This window comes from Polypterus senegalus, chromosome 4, assembly GCF_016835505.1.
Source record: "Polypterus senegalus isolate Bchr_013 chromosome 4, ASM1683550v1, whole genome shotgun sequence".
In the NCBI taxonomy this organism is placed as follows: Eukaryota; Metazoa; Chordata; class Cladistia; order Polypteriformes; family Polypteridae; genus Polypterus; species Polypterus senegalus.
In genome coordinates, this window is record NC_053157.1 from 72,621,166 (window position 1) to 72,640,369 (window position 19,204).

Here is a 19,204-nt window from a genome sequence, read left to right on the forward strand (position 1 = left end):
CCCTCAGTTCCTCTTTTAGTCCAAATATCCATTCACCTGATCGATCCATCTTGAAAACACCAGATTACTCATCTGAAAAATCTGGAGAAAAGTAAGATTTTATTTAATTCTGAGTCACTACTGGTTCATATCTGCAGATCAGTATAGTTATTATATATATTTTAAGTTTGTACCTGTTACAATAAATTGCAGTGCATGTTTTGCTTACCTTGTAAAACTTTTTTTCTTTTGCTAATATTTATATGGAAACAATATTTATTTCTTATAATGTCATTTATATTAAACACGATTCAGTAAAATTTTTAAATAGCAGCAATGAAAAAGTAAATATTTTCACAATTCCACGTTTTTTTTAGTGTAAGCATTATTACTTTATGGCACTGCGTGTTTAACTTCATGAGTAACCAGTCTGTACAAACAGATTGTAAATGAAAATGTATATACTTGTAAGAATGAATGTATTTTTGTGTTACTCCTTTCAAAGTAGAGTAAATGGATAGTGTCATATTTTGCTAATATTTTCCTCTCTATATTTTCAGAAGTGTGAGTTTCAAGGAATAAGAGCCATTAAAGACTTTTTAACACAAGTCCCAGGGATTTTTCAACAATCATGCACTCCTGCTCAGTATTATCTTCCATATCAGATGAAAATTGCCTGTACTGTGGAGGGAAAATACATTTAATGAAAGTTGTATTTAATACAGGGAGATGTATCTAATATTCTGGAACAAGTATTGTCATTTATCATGTCTTTAATGAAGATATTTGTAACATTTATTTAACCGTGTAATTACTGTATAGAAACATTTTTGTATTGTTTGTGTATTGTTAAGACCACTTTTTAACAAACACTATCAAAGAATGAAAACCATTTGCTACAAAGTTCCCATGTGTCAAAACAAAAGAAAGTTTGTGTCTGCATTAAACCAAGAATTCCAATACTCCGGAACATTTTAAAAGTTATTGTCTAAAACCCCAGTCGTCTTGTTTATCTGCTGAACCTTTAGTACCTGATAATCTTTAAATGGGTCAGAGAAGGAAAAGCACTGCTTAACCCATCCGCTTAAGATGAATCTAAGATTTTCAAAACAAGATATAAATTGTATAAATGTATGCTGTGCTGTAAATTAATTTGAATAAATTATTTTGTGATATATTTATAACAATTTTCATTGCTTGTAAAGTTTTTTTTTTTTTTTTGATGTAACATAAATTGCATTTTAAAGCTTTATGAACACCCTTTCATGATGAAGTATGCCAACAATACCTATTATAAGTTAAAGGTGTACATTTATAATCTATTCATGTTAGTATTTGGATATTACAAATTTAGATTATCATTAATATTAGGTTGAAAGGCTCAAAAATTGTAAAACTATTTGCACCTAATGATTTAACTCACTGGTATCTCTGTTTAGCACTGAACTGTAAAGAAGTGAATGGGAAAATCTGAAGAAGGCCTATTGGTATACCGGAGCAGGTGCTCTTTAAAACCTAATTTGAAAATATAGATGCACTGTGTGTTTTAATCTTCATTTAAAACAGAGGTTTGCAACTGGTAAACTTTTGTTTCCCCATGTTTTATCTTGGTAGAGTAATATATGTATTGCTCTACTTTCCCCTATTGTATTATTAATATGTAGCCTTAGAATGCCTAATCTCACAGACTTACCACTATAAGATATTATTTTATATAACTTATCCCCACCTTCCCTTCTATATCTATAACCTCAGGCAATTAGATGTAGTAAAAAGACAAGCAGGAGTTAAGTTACACATAAAATAATGTATTACTGATAATATTCATAAATAATAACAAAATGCAAAGTACATTTGAATATTGGCAACCATACAACCTGATAAAATGGTGATGTGTAATTCAGGTGGCACACAGACTTGCAGTTACTTAAAATGTCTCTAGTTAAGGCATCGTTGGTGCTCAGCTTTCAGCCACATGTCTGTTCAATATGGCTGCTGAGCTGTGCTCTTCATTGTGTTGTCTTCATCATCACAGGTTAGCAAGAGAGATGCTTCTTCATCATATGTTGGTTAGAGAGAGAGAATGTGGTTGAGCAAGCATTTATAGGATTTCTGTCCAACTTCCTAGAACAATAGGACATCATGGTACTTAAAGGCCTCTGAGACAAGCCAATTCCAAACAGCCATACCTCAGACCAATGGGTGAAATAGAACATCTTATCTCCTGCCCCCAAGACCATATATTACACTAACCTGGCTTTGTGTGGGGATGGGGAAAAGACTTTAGCAAAGAAATGCTCATCAAACTGGTTTAAGACACATCCCCAAATCCTGTCGTAAAATTACAAAGAAAAGTCGTAAACATGGGGGATAAACAAGAATGCCTCTCACCAAGGTACCACTAAATTACATTGGTTTGCCTAAATTATAAATAAAGACATACAAAACATTTATCAAGTTATATGCAAAATCCTACATCACAACACTCCACCCCGATGAATGTTTTGTACAATGTCTTTATAAACAATGTCTTTAAATTGTTTCAAGAGTCTGATGCATAACTTGTGCATTGATTGGCAGTATTTGCTCTCCCAGTGTTAAAAGTTGTCCGTGACCATTTGTCCATTACATATCTTCTTTATTTCAAAGACAATCTGAAGAACTTGGAAGCCTCCTGATGACTTGTATCTGCTCCAGCTTGCGTCAACTCTTTCTGCAGTCTTCATATGTCATCAGATCTGGTGGTTCAAAATGAGACAAGTCCACACCTTCCACTAAACTAGCCCACTACAATTTAGTCTATTGTGTGAATTTTTAATCTGTTTCTGTCTAACTGCTAATTAGACCCCTGTCCCAAACTATCTGTTTAAGCATATGCAGCTGTACAATTAACATCAAAATTTGAAAGGTAACATGCCACAGGTGCCAGTACAACCACTTCTGCCCAAGTGACAGCACATGTGCCACTGCATAAACTGTTCACAAACCAACATTTGTGGCCCCTCTGCACACATTTGGGGTTGACTTAGTTGCCTCTTGTGCTTTCCTACCCATGGTGCAACTCTTGACTGCCATCAGCCTTTACCAGTATAGGCTGGCATCACCACCATGAGACATCAAAGCTATGCAACTCTCATCATTCCCCGTAGGCCACCCCTAGAGTTGTTTGCTCACCATATGCATACTGTTGTGCTAAACACCTCGGTTCAGAATTGGCCCACTGGTCCTGTGCCTGTACCACAGCCGACAATCTCAGCAGGGCTTCCATATTTTCCCAATTAGACTATACCTAAACATCGGAGCCCATATGTCTTGCAAATGTATCAGCTGCACCTGCTTTCCTGAAAAGTTCACCAATTTTCTTAGTATACATTTTCCTTAATATATTAATTTATTAATTATCCACTTAATTAATTAATACCCAGAATGTATACTTTATGAGCCAAAATAATCCCCTTATTTTGGCATTCCTAACTGGTTTGTTCAGTTTCCACCCCTTGGAATATAAATTTGCTGCAGTAATGAACAAACCTTTCCTTTTAAACTATAGCTATTGTGACTAGTCCTATTATTGCATGACTTGTGGACTTGTTACTCACTTAAACCCCAGTTAAGTGTCTTTTCCTTGCTGTCTCTTCAGTTCTTCTTCATGTCTTTGTCTTTGTCTTTAGTCTTTACGTGTTGTCTTTTCTTCATTCTGCTATGTAGGCAGGTCTGCAAAATGGAAGGTGACAAAGCAGTTTCTGTCCATCTCATTTTCTTGGCTGTCGACCTGGTGCCAAACTCAAACTTTGCTTCCAGGCATTCATTGGAACAGCTTGGCACTAGTGCCATGCCACTCCAATGTGCCAATGGTAAGCCGATCTCCTGCATGGATTTTACTCTGCTAATTGCCTTCACTATTTATTACCTGCACCAAACCAAAGTCCATAAAAACCTTACAATAGAAGTAGCACTATTGCAAAGGCCAGAAAATTGAAACAGAAATAACTATTTTCCCTTTCCTGTCTTCCTGTGCTACCCTTCTATTTTTTTTCATTGCCTGTGTGTCTTTTTTTATTGTATGGTAACTGCTACCTGAAAGTGTGGGCTGAAACCTCTCCAGAACCCAAGTTCTAAATCCAGCATTTCTGCTAAAACTGACCTGTGTTCTTTACTAAAGACCAGCTCACTTTTCTCCATTTTATTGCATGGAGAGTCATAGGCTGTCTTTTTGAACAACTGGTCAGTCAGGTTTCGAATTACTGAACCTAAGTGTGTGTGCTTTTTAATTACTGCTGGCCCCAGCACAGCTGTTAGGACCTACACACCCCTGTGCATTCCTGGCTTGCTAGCTGAGCTTCCTGCTGCACCATCCCCATCCTTTGTTCTTTGGCTTGTCCTGTTTCATTCAAACCAACTCCTAAACTGGCGCACTTTCTTTCCAACTCAGCCATTCTTACACTAGCACATTCAGACCTTTCACACACAAGCACTTGAATTCCTTTCATTTCCATTGTTCTTTGTTTTAATTCCACACTTTCTTTACTCAGTATCCTTAAGCCAATATCCAGTTCATGCCCTCTAGTCAACAATTGCCATTCACACTCACCAGCTCCTCTGCCTTCTATCTGATCTCTTTGTCCTAAATCAAATTTCAGTGCAGCACTGGTTACCTTTCCTAACAGTGGTGAAATATCTATCAGTGTAGCATGCTCTTTAAATACTGGACAGACCTCAGAATTACTTGGAGATTGTGGTGCAGTGGAGAATAAAGGAAGAAAACACCCTTGCTGTTTTCCCTTCCTTTCATCTCTCCTTTTCCTCACACTCACATTCCCACTCTTTATCTGAGCACACATCTGTCTCATGTAAGTCACCCACCCATGTTTTAGGGTTCCAGTCCGATCTGGTTACTATTGCCCTAACTTTCACCATGGGGGTTTACATTTCTTTTTCCACTTCTTTCACTGCTTTCTACTTTAGCAGCGGTGTTCTACATGCTAACACTTCACAATTATCACACCAACTGTTACATCTTTCAAAACTCTCACTCAAAATTCCATAACTTTCACTTTCATTCACTTTGCTATTTTCTTCCTTATTACCATTACCAATACAAGCTAGTAAACCTCTTATAACAGCAGCTGTCTTCTTTAAACCTGATCTCTGTTTTCTTGCTTTTAATCCTTCCAGACCCTTCCATTTTGTGGCACACTCAGCTCAGCTTCTGCTTTCTCTACCTGAACTACAGGTTTCCTAGCTTTAGCCTGCTTCCTCTGCCACTCCACTGGAAGATGGCTGACTTTAAAATGAACTTAGGCATTTCTAAGTCTACAATTTACTCTAATACAATTTGCCAAATTCGTTATGGGTTGGCCTACTTTTGCCCCTGTAAGCAAACATACACGTACATACACAAAGATCCTAAATAAGTACCGTATGAATGACGAATGCATGTCCCATCACTCCCTAGCACTTTAACCACTTAAATGCCGTATGAATGACGCATGCATCTTTCACCACTCCCTAGCACTTTAATTAGGGACTCACTACCACCAGTACTAACAAACATGCGGGTGTCCTTGTGACACACATGAAGTCTCTACACTTTGTTGGTTATATTCCATTCAGCAACCAAACAATGTTTTACTTCCACCGCATTTGTACACTGGGTGCCCTAAAATTCACATACATAAACAAACACATACATCAAAACAGTATTTGCAAACAGGGTGCAAAACTTGGTTACCCCAAAATCCTGCCGACTACGCCAATTGTTTTATCTTGGTAGAGTAATATATGTATTGCTCTACTTTCCCCTATTGTATTATTAATATGTAGCCTTAGAATACCTAATCTCACAGACTTACCACTGTATATAACTTATCCCCACCTTCCCTTCTATATCTATAACCTCAGGCAATTAGATGTAGTAAAAAGACAAGCAGGAGTTAAGTTACACATAAAATAATGTATTACTGATAATATTCATAAATAATAACAAAATGCAAAGTACATTTGAATATTGGCAACCATACAACCTGATAAAATGGTGATGTGTAATTCAGGTGGCACACAGACTTGCAGTTACTTAAAATGTCTCTAGTTAAGGCATCGTTGGTGCTCAGCTTTCAGCCACATGTCTGTTCAATATGGCTGCTGAGCTGTGCTCTTCATTGTGTTGTCTTCATCATCACAGGTTAGCAAGAGAGATGCTTCTATCATCATATGTTGGTTAGAGAGAGATGCTTCTTCATCATATGTGGGTCAGTCAGAGAGAGAATGTGGTTGAGCAAGCAGATTTATAGGCTTTCTGTCCAACTCCCTACAGCGAATAGGATATCATGGTACTTGAAGGCCTCTGAGACAAGCCAATTCCAAACAGCCCTACCTCAGACCAATGGGTGAAATAGAAAATAACAGTGGGGGAAAAAACAATTTATTAGCTTAGCAGATGCTTTTATCCAAAACAACTTACAAAGGAGGTCAAACAAAATCGAGTAACATCAGCCTGTGGATGTCGTGGCGACAAATTTATCATCAGAAGGCTTTTTACCTAAAAATAAAGGCTATTAGAACTCAAGATAGACAGACAGAGTTTTAAGGATTTATTGCAATAAATCAACACAAAAAATAACAAGGACTCAACCCAATACAGCCAAATTCGATTGAGCAAAGATCATTACAGCCATTGGAGTTTTTATAACAATTTCTTATCATTTTAGCTCATTTATTTAATTAATTCTACACCTGGTCTTACTGCCTATTGTTCCTCTTGGTGTCTGGTTGGCTTATTCTGATTGGTCTTAGACTGGGTGGATGGCTTCCTCTTTCCATCTTTGGGCTTTCCTGATGTAATTTCCTATCTTTTCTGACCTTGCTCTAATTTGCTTACCTTCACTGACTCCCTTTTTACTCCCATCCGACCAAATCTTGAGTTTCTATGGGAGCCTTTATCTCATTAGACTGGTCTACTAGTGGAATGTGTTTTCTTTCTATTCTGTTCCCATTTGTCTTCTAACTGGCCAAGGCTACTTAATCCATAGATGGGTTTTCCTCTCTTAGGCTTTCCAAACTTTTTACTATAGTGACCTGAAGCTTAAGCTTTAATTAAAAAGAAGTATAGTATGTGCTTTCATTTGATCATTGCTTGCCATGCTTGATTTGTCTTAATTTCTACACTAAAGTTAATTGCTAATATATTCTTATAATATTTTTACTAATGCCTGCATTTGCTAAGATGCATTACAGTGTGACCTTGTTTGTAGTAAAAGGCCTTTTGTTGATTCATCAATCCAGCTGCTCTTAGAGGCCTCTTTTCCATGTTATCTCTTCCTAGCCTTGACTCACAGGTGTCTTCCACTCTTATCCTGTTCAAAACTGATTTCGCTGCATCTTTTAGCTATTCTTTTCATTACTTTGGAAAATTTGCTGTAAGCCTATAAAATAATGCAATATAACTGATTTTTTAGTTAACCATTTGCTAGACCTATCGTAATTTGCTTTTATATTCTAATTTATGCTTAATCTAATGTTTTAGAAGCTTTTAATTACTTTCTATGGCTCTATATGCTAATTTGCTATTCTCTTATGCTAATAAAAAAATTTCCTTCTACATGGACTGTTTTAAAACAAATGTGATGATCAACTGTAATCTTGTCCTTTAACAAGTAAAGAGGTCTAAATCAAATAGAGCATCACAAGACTAGTTTGGGTGGAGGTGAACAGCTCATTCCACCAGATAGGAGCTTCATATGAAAGAGTCTGGACTAAGATTTGATGCCATGCAGGTTTGACATCGCTATACACTGCTTACTGCTAGACCTGAGTGGGTGAGAAATTTAGCAATTTCAGATACCAGCATGGATTATAATAAATGTGACGGCAATCATCATCCAACAAAGGCCTTGCAATTTAAAAAAAAAAAAAAAAACTATGAAGTTAGGTATATTGCAGAACAAAGATAAGGTGAGTTGTACAAAAGACAATGTGACAAAGTATTGTCTGACACAGTAAGACGGACTTATAAGTTCATGTGATGTATGCATCTGCGACAAACATCCTGCATATGAAGACGCCAAGGGGTTATGTGTTCATGATCTAGAGCACGGGTGTCCACTCCAGGCCTGGAGGGCCGCAGTGGGTGCAGGTTTTCATTCTAACCCTTTCCCTAATCAGTGACCAGTTTTTACTGCTAATTAACTTGTTTTCCCTTCATTTTAATAGCCCTGTTTTAAAGGATTCAGTGCTCTGAATTGATTCCTTTCTTCATTAAATGGCAGCCAAACAGAAATGAGATGTGAAATGAGCCAACAGATGACCAGCTGAACTGGGGCTTCAAACTCCTGCCAATTTCACTTCAACCAGTTCCTGAACGAGAAGCCAATTCTTGCTGTTAATTAAACCAATTACTTAATTCCACAGCTTGTTGCTGCTCTCATTCTGCCACAGCAGACATTTCCAAAACTGATTTTTTTTTTTTCTTTCTAAGAACACCGTCAAGATGTTTTGGTGACCTGAGAGATCAACCTTACTGAGGCTTTATGTTCAGATAACCTGGTGAGCTGGTGATGTGGCAGCTTGTTTTGTGTCTCATTATTGTTTGGCTCCTCATTAAGGAAAAAGAAAGAACTAAGGGGTCTGAGTCAAGTTAAATAAAACAAAGGCAAAAGAAGTTAATTAGCAGCAAAAGAGGTCACTAATGAAGAAGATGGTTAGAATGAAAACCTGCAGCCACTGCGGCCCTCCAGGACTGGAGTTCAACACCCCTGATCTAGAGTGTTCTACACTTGTAACCCATTCAGCCTTCACACAAGAAAAACATTACATTAAAAAATGACATTAAATAGAAGTAATAAACTCCTTGCAAAGTACAACTTATCTAGTGGTAGGGTTTGGAACTCTGAACTTTCATAGGTGATAAAGTGCAACAATAAATGTGATCACTGAGAAGATGAGATCATTTTGAAAGACCCAAGGTTCAAAATTAAAACAGTTTAGGAAGGTCTGCCAGACAGAGTGAATCTTTCCTGTTGAACCAAGGAAAACTTTATTTTTTCCAGGTGGTAAAATTACATCAAATCTCTCACTGAGCCACAGATTGCTTCCAGTGCAGCAAAATCAGGCATCGTACCAACAAAGTGACGGACGGCAGGGTCTTTAACTGAGTATAAGATAAAATGGAAGTTTCAGGAACTCCAAAGATAGCTATAAGGGGACAATGGACATATCTAAGACTTTTGAAAAATATCCCAAAATTGATCTATTGTTGACACGACCAATACATGTGAAGGAGGGTAGCTGGGGTGGGCTTGCACACATTTTGTATCAATGTCTGGAAAGATTTTATGCAATTGAAGCATGGAAAAGTGAATAAAGTCTGGAGCACAGATCTTGTTCCCATTGAGATTTCACAGTGGCCAGCACAGCATTATTTAGAGAGAATATATTTGAATAATCCTTACATTCTTAACATTTTGAGTCAGTTTAAGAAAACAATCTACAGTCCTTACTGGAGACAGAGCATTGCAAAATACAAAAGCCAGTTGTGGGAATAAAGTGCAGACAAATTCACTAACGCTTGATTCAATTACAATAAAAGAATTCAATCAGAAAAAATTGCTGATGAATTTCACCCATCATCGAGGATAATCGCAAAAAGAACCTTAGATGGAAGTTATTAAAAATTTGAAGAGTTTAGGAACATTTCCTGTCAAGATGACAAAATCCACTACATTCATTTGTTTACAAAATATTATATAAAGAAAAATATATTTAAAAATAACTTCTGTCATAAAGCTCCTAATTACTTAAAGCTCAACTTTTCCACAATTGGAAATGTTAATATGAGGTCAATGTAATAAGGATTAGAGGAGAAAGAAAAATAAAGTAAAATCATTACCCTGTCCAGGGATAGCCATTTAAATAAAGTGAAGTGGGCAATGTGTGACTCCAGATCTTTCCTAACTATTCCTGTTGTTCTGGTGTGCAAAATCTGTAAATGTTGGTCTATATTTTCATTATATTTTGCTCAAGACAAAATAACAGATGAGCTTAAATACAGGACATTTGGAAGGACTGTTAACTTTAAGGGTGGCCTGTTTTCCTGAATTGTACCAATATCAGTCACAATACCATCTGTTTGAACGGAGCAGGAATTCAGGAGATGCCTCAAGCTGTATCGACGATTTTATCACCTGTGAAGAGAAGGGCACCAGGACTAAATTGGTTTACAGCTTGAGAAAGGAAGACATGCTATGGTTCAAGCTGTATCTGAATACTTTACAACCTGTGAACAGAAGGTGATGCCGTGGGACTGGACATTACAGCTTGAGACAGGAGATTGTTAAGACATTAGAAACGTCATTGCTTGGAAAAATGGACGTATTCAAATAGATTAAAGAGACGGAGTGAATGCATTCATCATATTGATAGCCAGCCAGTCGGAGTATGTAATAATCATGTGTTGAGAAACTCCAATGGAAATGTTATAATAAATATGCCTCATCTGAGAGCAACACAGGAAAAAGAAGAGAACAGTGTGCGTGCTGAAGAGGAAAGAGCAACGACAGAACAGCGCGACTGAAACACGCGGCCATTTTCATCTGATCGTCCGCAAAGCATCTCCTGAACAACTTCGAGTGCTAGATCACCACCCGCCTAGGACATTCATCCTTGACATCTTTACTTATGTGTAAGCTTTTCCAAAAGACTTTACTATGAATCTTATTTTCTATTATTCCTTGTTCTGCTGTATGTGGTATTATTATTCATGTAATAAATACCACACTGCTTTTAACTTTCTATACTTTTATCTTCATATTTGGAGTGATTCAGGTAATAAGATAATTTTATTAAGAGCAGCTAGACGTTTGCCATACAGTCTGATCTGCAAGGTTTATTGAGCTGTCCAAAACTGAACAGTGTGTTAAAGTAAAACATTCACCAGTTGATGTTGAGCCTTTATATGTTTGAATATATCCACGATGACCAAAGGTGTAATATTTAGGTCTGAGATATACGAGGGACGTTCAAAAGGTTTCCACACTTTTTTTTTTAACTCTTCTTTATTAAGAATTTCAAAAACAAATTGCCTCACTTTTCTACATAGTTACCTTCCTTTGTGATGAAATTTTCCCAGCGTCATACCATCTTTTTAATGCCCAATTACTACTCCTCCTGCCTTCACCGCTTCCAACGAAAATATGAAAGTGCAGAAACTTTTTGAATATTCCTCGTAACTAAGACATTCCATGTTGTTCGTGCCTATGATAAGTAAGTCCTTGGAGTACTAGGGAAAGTGGACTGTGCATGTATTATTTATTTGGTACTTGTGTGGGTTAAAGTGCTAGGGAAACGTGTATGTGTATACAGTACGTCTTTCACCCAGTACTTTTGTAGTTAAGGTCTGTGTGTATGCGTATATCTATATGTGTGTGTTAACCTGGTGGCATGGATCGTGGACTATCTTGCAGACAGACCTCAGTATGTGCGTCTCGGGGACTGCAGGTCTGACATTGTGGTCCGCGACACAGGAGCACTGCATGGGATTGTACTTCCTCCGGTCCTGTTCAGACTATATACATCGGACTTCCAATACAACTCAGAGTCCTGCCATGTGCAAAAGTTCGCTGATGACACTATTATCATGGGCTGCATCAGGAATGGGCAGGAGGAGGAGTATAGGAACCTAATCAAGGACTTTGTTAAATGGTGCGACTCAAACCACCTACACCTGAACACCAGCAAAACCAAGGAGCTGATGGTGGATTTTAGGAGGACCAGGCCCTTCATGGACCCTGTGATCATCAGAGGAGACTGTGCTGAGGGTGCAGACCTATAAATACCTGGGAGTGCAGCTGGATGATACATTGGACTGGACTGCCAATACTGATGCTATGTGTAAGAAAGGACAGAGCTGACTATACTTCCTTAGAAGACTGGTGTGCTTCAACATCTGCAATAAGATGCTGCAGATGTTCTATTAGACGGTTGTTGCGAGTGCCCTCTTCTACACAGTGGTGTGCTGGGGCGGGAGCATAAAGATGAAGGACGCCTCACACCTGGACAAACTGTTGAGGATGGCAGGCTCTATTGTAGGCACGGAGCTGGACAGTTTGACATCTGTGGCAGAGCGACGGGCGCTGAGCAGGTTCTAGTTAATCATGGAGAATCCACTGCATCCACTGAACAGGATCATCTCCAGACATAGGAGCAGCTTCAGTGACAGACTGAGGAGATCGTTCTTTCCCCACACTATGCGACTCTTCAGTTCCACCCGGAGGGGGTAAACGTTAACATTATATAAAGTTATTGTCTGCTATACCTACATTTTTATCACTCTTTAATTTTAATATTGTTTTTTATCACTATGCTGCTGCTGGAGTATGTGAATTTCCCCTCGGGATTAATAAAGTATCTGTCTGACTAATAGTGTGACACAAGAAGACCAACCCGGTAACAAACTTGAAGAATACACTTACCCTTAAAGAAAGTAGGTAAAGGGTAAGTAGAGGGAAATAGCACGATAACATATCTGGTTAATCAGTTTAAAAATAATTAAAATGTTGTAAAACTCGAGTCACTTAAAACATAGATTACAGTATTCTAGAGATGGATGACATGACCAGATCACTGTAATTTATATTGTTCAATGCACAGTTGACTGACTGACTCGCTCACTAACTCATCAACATAAACACTCTTTCCTTTTTCATTAAAAGACTGATATTTGTAGGATTGTACATCTAGGCCAGTAATTATCCACTAAGAAAGGATATTTTGATATATCGATATTTAGGGGTAAAACCTCCCCACAATAGAAAAATGAAATACTCCAAAATCTCAAAAATGATTAATAGTTATTGATGATGTAGGAAAAAATGATTTTTTGGGTTTTTTTCCTGCCATATTTATCAATAATACCGTTGCAGTGTCTGGGCTATTCTAGCGTACCTTGTCCTATTCAGGGCACAGTACAGAAGAGATCTCGCAGACTTCTGGGGCTTGCAGATATCAAAAAGCAATACTTTCGTGACCGACATAAACAAATGAAAAATGTGAACATAATGAAATAGTAAAAATTCCTACTGATTACCCATTTCAATTCCACAGAATAGTTTCCTGAAAAATTTTGTTTTGTAGTGACTGTCAACAAAAGCCAAGACCTTTCATTAGAAAAAGCAAGAATTAATTAGCAGCAGGAATGTTTTAGTTGTGTGCACTTGTATGTTGCATTTTCAAGAGTAACTGGTGTGGAAGAAGGTTCAAGACAACAGCAGGCAGGCACCAATTCAAACAAACAGAATTCTTTTATTTCTTACACTTGGTGAGTAGAGGGTCTTTGCCTTACAGAGCTCTAAGTGCAAAAGCCCCCTCAAGGGGAGTCAGTTGCATTTTTATAACAGAAATCTTCAAAGAAACAGAAAAAATAAGCTCAGTTTCATCCAAAGGTCACAGAACATTCTTACACAATTTTTTGATTACAACGGAAAGCAGAAATTCTAGTCTTTTCTTATATTTTTAATCAAGCTTATCAGAAAGCTTGTCATACGTTTGGCATCTTAATTGGACGATAATCTAGACACTGCTAAGGCAAGCCGGGAAGAAGCCAAAAACTGCATTCCATACTGGCAGCCCTACTCTATGTAAGCACACGTATTTATCTGTTATAATAATACCTAGCCACACAGAGAACATGCAGATTTTCATACAGAAGCTAGCAATAGACTTTAACTTCCATTCCACACTGGCTCCAATGAACTAATAATATTAGACACTTGTGGGGAGGGGGTGAAAACTAAACATTTTGTTAATAAAAAAGTTGCCAAGTTAGTTACATACAGTGGGATGCAAAAGTTTGGGCAACCTTGTTAATAGTCATTATTTTCCTGTATAAATCGTTGCTTGTTACGATAAAAAATGTCAGTTAAATATATCATATAGGAGACACACACAGTGATATTTGAGAAGTGAAATGAAGTTTATTAGATTTACAGAAAGTGTGCAATAATTGTTCAAACAAAATCAGGCAGGTGCATAAATTTGGGCACCACAAAAAAGAAATGTAATCAATATTTAGTAGATCCGCCTTTTGCAGAAATTACAGCCTCTAAACGCTTCCTGTAGGTTCCAATGAGAGTCTGGATTGTGGTTGAAGGTATTTTGGACCATTCCTCTTTACAAAACATCTCTAGTTCATTAAGGTTTGATGGCTTCCGAGCATGGACAGCTCTCTTTAACTCGCACCACAGATTTTCAATTATATTCAGGTCGGGGACTGAGATGGCCATTCCAGAACGTTGTACTTGTTCCTCTGCATGAATGCCTTAGTGGATTTTGAGCAGTGTTTCGGTCGTTGTCTTGTTGAAAGATCCAGCCCGGCGCAGCTTCAGCTTTGTCACTGATTCCTGGACATTGGTCTCCAGAATCTGCTGATACTGAGTGGAATCCATGCGTGCCGCAGCTTTGACAAGATTCCCAGTCCCTGCACTGGCCACACAGCCCCACGGCATGATGGAACCACCACCATATTTTACTGTAGGTAGCAGGTGTTTTTCTTGGAATGCTGTGTTCTTTTTCCTCCATGCATAACGCCCTTGTTATGCCCAAATAACTCAATTTTAGTTTCATCAGTCCACAGCACCTTATTCCAAAATGAAGCTGGCTTGTTCAAATGTGCTTGAGCATACCTCAAGCGGCTCTGTTTGTGCAGTGGACGGAGAAAAGGCTTCCTCTGCATCACTCTCGCATACAGCATCTCCTTGTGTAAAGTCGCTGAATGGTTGAACGATGCACAGTGACTCCATCTGCTGCAAGATGATGTTGTAGGTCTTTGGTGCTGGTCTGTGGGTTGACTCTGACTGTTCTCACCATTCGTCAGCTTCTGTCTATCCGAAATCTTTCTTGGTCTGCCACTTGAGCCATAACTTGAACTGAGCCTGTGGTCTTCCATTTCCTCAATATGTTCCTAACTGTGGAAACAGACAGCTTAAATCTCTGGGACAGCTTTCTGTATCCTTCCCCTAAACCATGATGGTGAACAATCTTTGTCTTCAGGTCATTTGAGAGTTGTTTTGTGACCCCATGTTGCTACTCTTCAGAGAAAATTAAAGGAGGAGGAAACTTACAATTGACCCCTTAAATACTCTTTCTCATTATAGGATTCACCTGTGTATGTAGGTCAGGGTCACTGAGCTTACCAAGCCAATTTGAGTTCCAATAATTAGTTCTAAAAGTTTTGGAATCAATAAAATGACAACGGTGCCCAAATTTATGCACCTGCCTGATTTTGTTTGAACAATTATTGCACACTTTCTGTAAATCCAATAAACTTCATTTCACTTCTCAAATATCACTGTGTGTGTCTCCTAGATGATATATTTAAGTGACATTTTTTATCATAACAACCAACGATTTATACAGGAAAATAATCACTATTAACAAGGTTGCCCAAACTTTTGCATCCCACTGTAGTACTTGTGATACAATCAGTTAAGCAATGGCACGATCAGTGAAGTCTGGTCACACTTACAAGTGATCTAACTTCAAACATCTGACTAGGCCACCCAGCTTTATTAAGAGACTGGAAATTCCTGAGATTTACAGCTGGTAGCACACAGGACTCTTTAAATTGAGCGATGAGTAAACACACAATGAAAGACACAGCAGCTATTTCAGGAAAAGCAACAGTAACTTGTATTACATATGACAATATAAAAATACACCAAGAAGATCAATCAATCAATCAATCAACATTTATTTACATAGCACATATTCATACAATAAAATGTAGCTCAAAGTGCTTTACAAAATGAATAGAAAAATAAAAGACACAATAAAAAATAAACATAAGTCAACATTAATTAACATAGAATAAGAGTAAGGTCCGATGGCCAGGGTGGGCAGAAAAAACAAAAAAAAACTCCAAAAGCTGGAGAAAAAAAATAAAATCTGTAGGGGTTCCAGACCACGAGACGCCCAGTCCCTCTGGGCAATCTACCTAACATAAGTCAAACAGTCCTCTTTGTATTTAGGGTTCTCATGGAAGGACCTGATGATGATGGTCACGTAGACTTCTGGCTTTCAGTCCATCAATGTTGGTGCATCAGGATGCTTTGAGTAGGTGGTGGTGGCGCGCCACCACAAAGAAAACCGGAAAAAGAAACAGAAGAGAGAGTAGGGGTCAGTACGGATTTTAGAGCCACTGAATAGTTATTGTGATGAATTGAACATACAGAGTATCAGTATTAAGTTAAAGTGAAGTTAGGAGAAGGCCGTGTTAAAGTAATGTGTTTTCAGCAGTGTTTTAAAGTGCTCTACTGTATTAGCCTGGCGAATTCCTATCGGCAGGCTATTCCAGATTTTAGGTGCATAACAGAAGAAGGCTGCCTCACCACTTCTTTTAAGTTTAGCTTTTGGAATTATAAGGAGACACTCATTTGAAGATCTAAGGTTACGATTTGGAATATAACGCGTCAGGCATTCCGATATATAAGATGGAGCGAGATTATTTAAGGCTTTATAAACCATAAGCAGTATTTTAAAGTCAATCCTGAATGACACAGGTAACCAGTGTAGTGACATCAAAACTGGAGAAATGTGTTCGGTTTTCTTTTCCCAGTTAGGATTCTAGCAGCTGCATTCTGCACTGGTTGCAAGTGATTTATGTCTTTTTTGGGAAGTCCTGAGAGGAGTGCGTTACAGTAATCTAGTCTACTGAAAACAAAAGCGTGAATTAATTTCTCAGCATCTTTCAATGATATAAGAGGTCTAACTTTTGCTATGTTTCTTAAGTGAAAAAATGCTGTCCTAGTGGTCTGATGAATATGCGATTTAAAATTCAGATTACAGTCAACGGTTACCCCTAAGTTTTTTACTTCCGTCTTAACTTTTAATCCTAGTGCATCAAGTTTATTTCTGATAACCTCATTGAATCCATTATTGCCAATTACTAAAATTTCAGTTTTCTCTTTATTTAGTTTGAGAAAATTACTATTCATCCATTCAGAAATACCAGTAAGACATTGTGTTAGTGAATCGGGAGAGTCGGAGTCATCAGGTGCTATTGATAAGTACAGCTGTGTGTCATCAGCATAGCTGTGGTAACTCACGTTGTAAACTGAGATAATCTGACCTAACGGAAGCATGTAGATTGAGAAGCAGTGGACCCAGGATAGAGCCTTGTGGAACACCATATCGGATATCATGTGTAAAGATAAAGATAAAGGAACATAAGAATCTAAAAATATCAGGAATGAAAACCTTTTAGAAAAATACACACAGTCCACGCTCTAAAAGACTGTTAAAAAACATAACCGTGGTGAAGTGATGCGAAGTCCAGTTTGGCGCCTGCGCACTATATGTCCACCGTCGCTAGACGCTGGTTTCCCAACAGAGGTTTTGCCGAATTGTCCAATCCCTGTCAGTGTCCCTCTCGTGGAGTGAGTTTCTTTTTTTTTTTTGCTTCTAGGCTCCTCGTGTTGTTATAACACCTTAGGCACACCTCGCTTCTTGTCCACCGGTTTCACTTAGTTCTTTCTTGAGTCTTCCCTCTCCTGCTGGACCCACAACCAGCGTCTCTCTGATTGAACTGTTGTCTCTTCCTCCCTGGAGGTAGGTGTCGCCATCTGTGTACGTTACGTCTTGCCAGCCGTGTACCCTTGTCTGCCAGTGAGCCCCTGTCCTCTGAGCAAGTGGTCCTGGCATTGCTCTTAGTGGTCCCTCCCTCATTTTTTAGGCCAAGCGATCACCACCCACTGCCCAGAAGTATATATCCACTTCAGTCTCTGCTTAGATCAACATGACGAGGGATCAAACAATAGTACAGGTCAGTAAACACAAGCTAAACAAAAAGTATTGCTGCCAGCTATCAAGAAGGGGTACACATATTGCTGAGTAGTAACCAATGTTCAAATTTCAGTTAAAAATTTCATAGTAGGTGACTTTTATGGCAATCGGGCAAATATCTATGTCCTGTAGACAGCCATCACAATAACCAGTAAGGCGTTGGCCTTTTCACTTTTGCAGTCTGATCTTCAAAGCAGGTGACTTGTTTGCAGAATACACATCAAGAATGTTACATAATTTCTATACGAAACCCCCCCCTTCCCCCTTTACCTCCATCTCTTCCTTCTCTCTCTTCTTTTTCTTTCCCTTTTGTCTCCGTGTCTGGTTCGAATCTTAAAAACATCTGAAAATATTTTTAATAAAGTTTTGGTATCAGGTGTGACGTCAGCAGAAGCTGTAACACTCCACCTGAGAGAAAAACTGTAAGGCTAGTCGCCAGCATTCAGACATCAATTCTGATTGCTTCACAGCCGAACAGGACACGTAAAAAAAAGAAAAAAAAGAATGTTACATAACAGCATTCTTCTGAAAATGTGCATAAGAGAAAAAAAAAAATATCACCCTTTGTTCAAAATGTTCTCCTCTGATAATTGTCTTTGTTGATTTCTTGGGTGAAGCTGATAACACACCTAGTTAGTTTTATAAAAAAAAATCAGATTGATCCGTCCATACCAGTACAGTGCGACTGAGAGTTGTTATCCTGAGATGAAGAACAAAGTGAAAATGGTATTCATGTTATCATTTCATTCTTGCACAATGCTGCAGGCTCCCCAGGAGAAGTAAATAACAGTGGACTGTGTTTTTTTTTTTCTTGAGCTACCAGCAGCCAGGCAGGGTATAGAAGGCTGTATTTCACTCCAGAGGCACTGAAGCTGTGCTTTCACTGGGCCACATCAGAACCAAAATCAGAAAAATGTATGATTTCACCTCCCATGGGAAAACAAGTCGCCTCTTTTCTCTTGTAGTTTTTCTTTAACCTGGATCCACTTCTTTAGCCCATAGTAGTGACAAGTAGCGTGCCTGATCCAGGACAGGAGGACTCCATTTGTCATTGCTCTTGTAAAGCACTTTGAGACACATTGTTTGTATGCAAATGTACTTTAGAAATACATGTTGTTGTTGTTGTTATATAAATCCTGAAGACAACTGGCATTCATTATTTGGTCCAGGGAATAGAACATCTAAGATGAACGTTATCTCCTGTAAAAGGCTATATAGCCCGACCACAGACCACGCAGAGGCAACGCGTGTACAAAAACACACAGGCTTTTTATTTTTCTTCAGCTGTGTGACACGTCTTCCCCGTGCCACACAGCCCAAACACAGTCTCCAAAGCACAAAGCACACAACTTCTCATTTTCACCTCTCCATCACTGTTTCTCTCCACAGCGTCGCC

At 38.4% G+C, this 19,204-nt stretch overlaps 1 protein-coding gene and 1 long non-coding RNA gene across 2 annotated transcripts in view; one reads left to right on the plus strand and one right to left on the minus strand.

Annotated features, from left to right (window-relative positions):
• Nucleotides 1-19,204, minus strand: part of clocka (clock circadian regulator a) — a 193,086-nt gene that overhangs the window by 54,856 nt on the left and 119,026 nt on the right. The window contains exon 8 of the mRNA XM_039752875.1: nucleotides 13,313-13,371. Coding sequence (XP_039608809.1) covers nucleotides 13,313-13,371 — 59 coding nt within the window. The remainder of the gene's footprint in view (nucleotides 1-13,312; nucleotides 13,372-19,204) is intronic.
• LOC120527452 lies at nucleotides 3-602 on the plus strand. The gene is made up of 2 exons (XR_005633337.1): nucleotides 3-91; nucleotides 540-602. It is a non-coding gene; the product is annotated as an uncharacterized LOC120527452 (long non-coding RNA).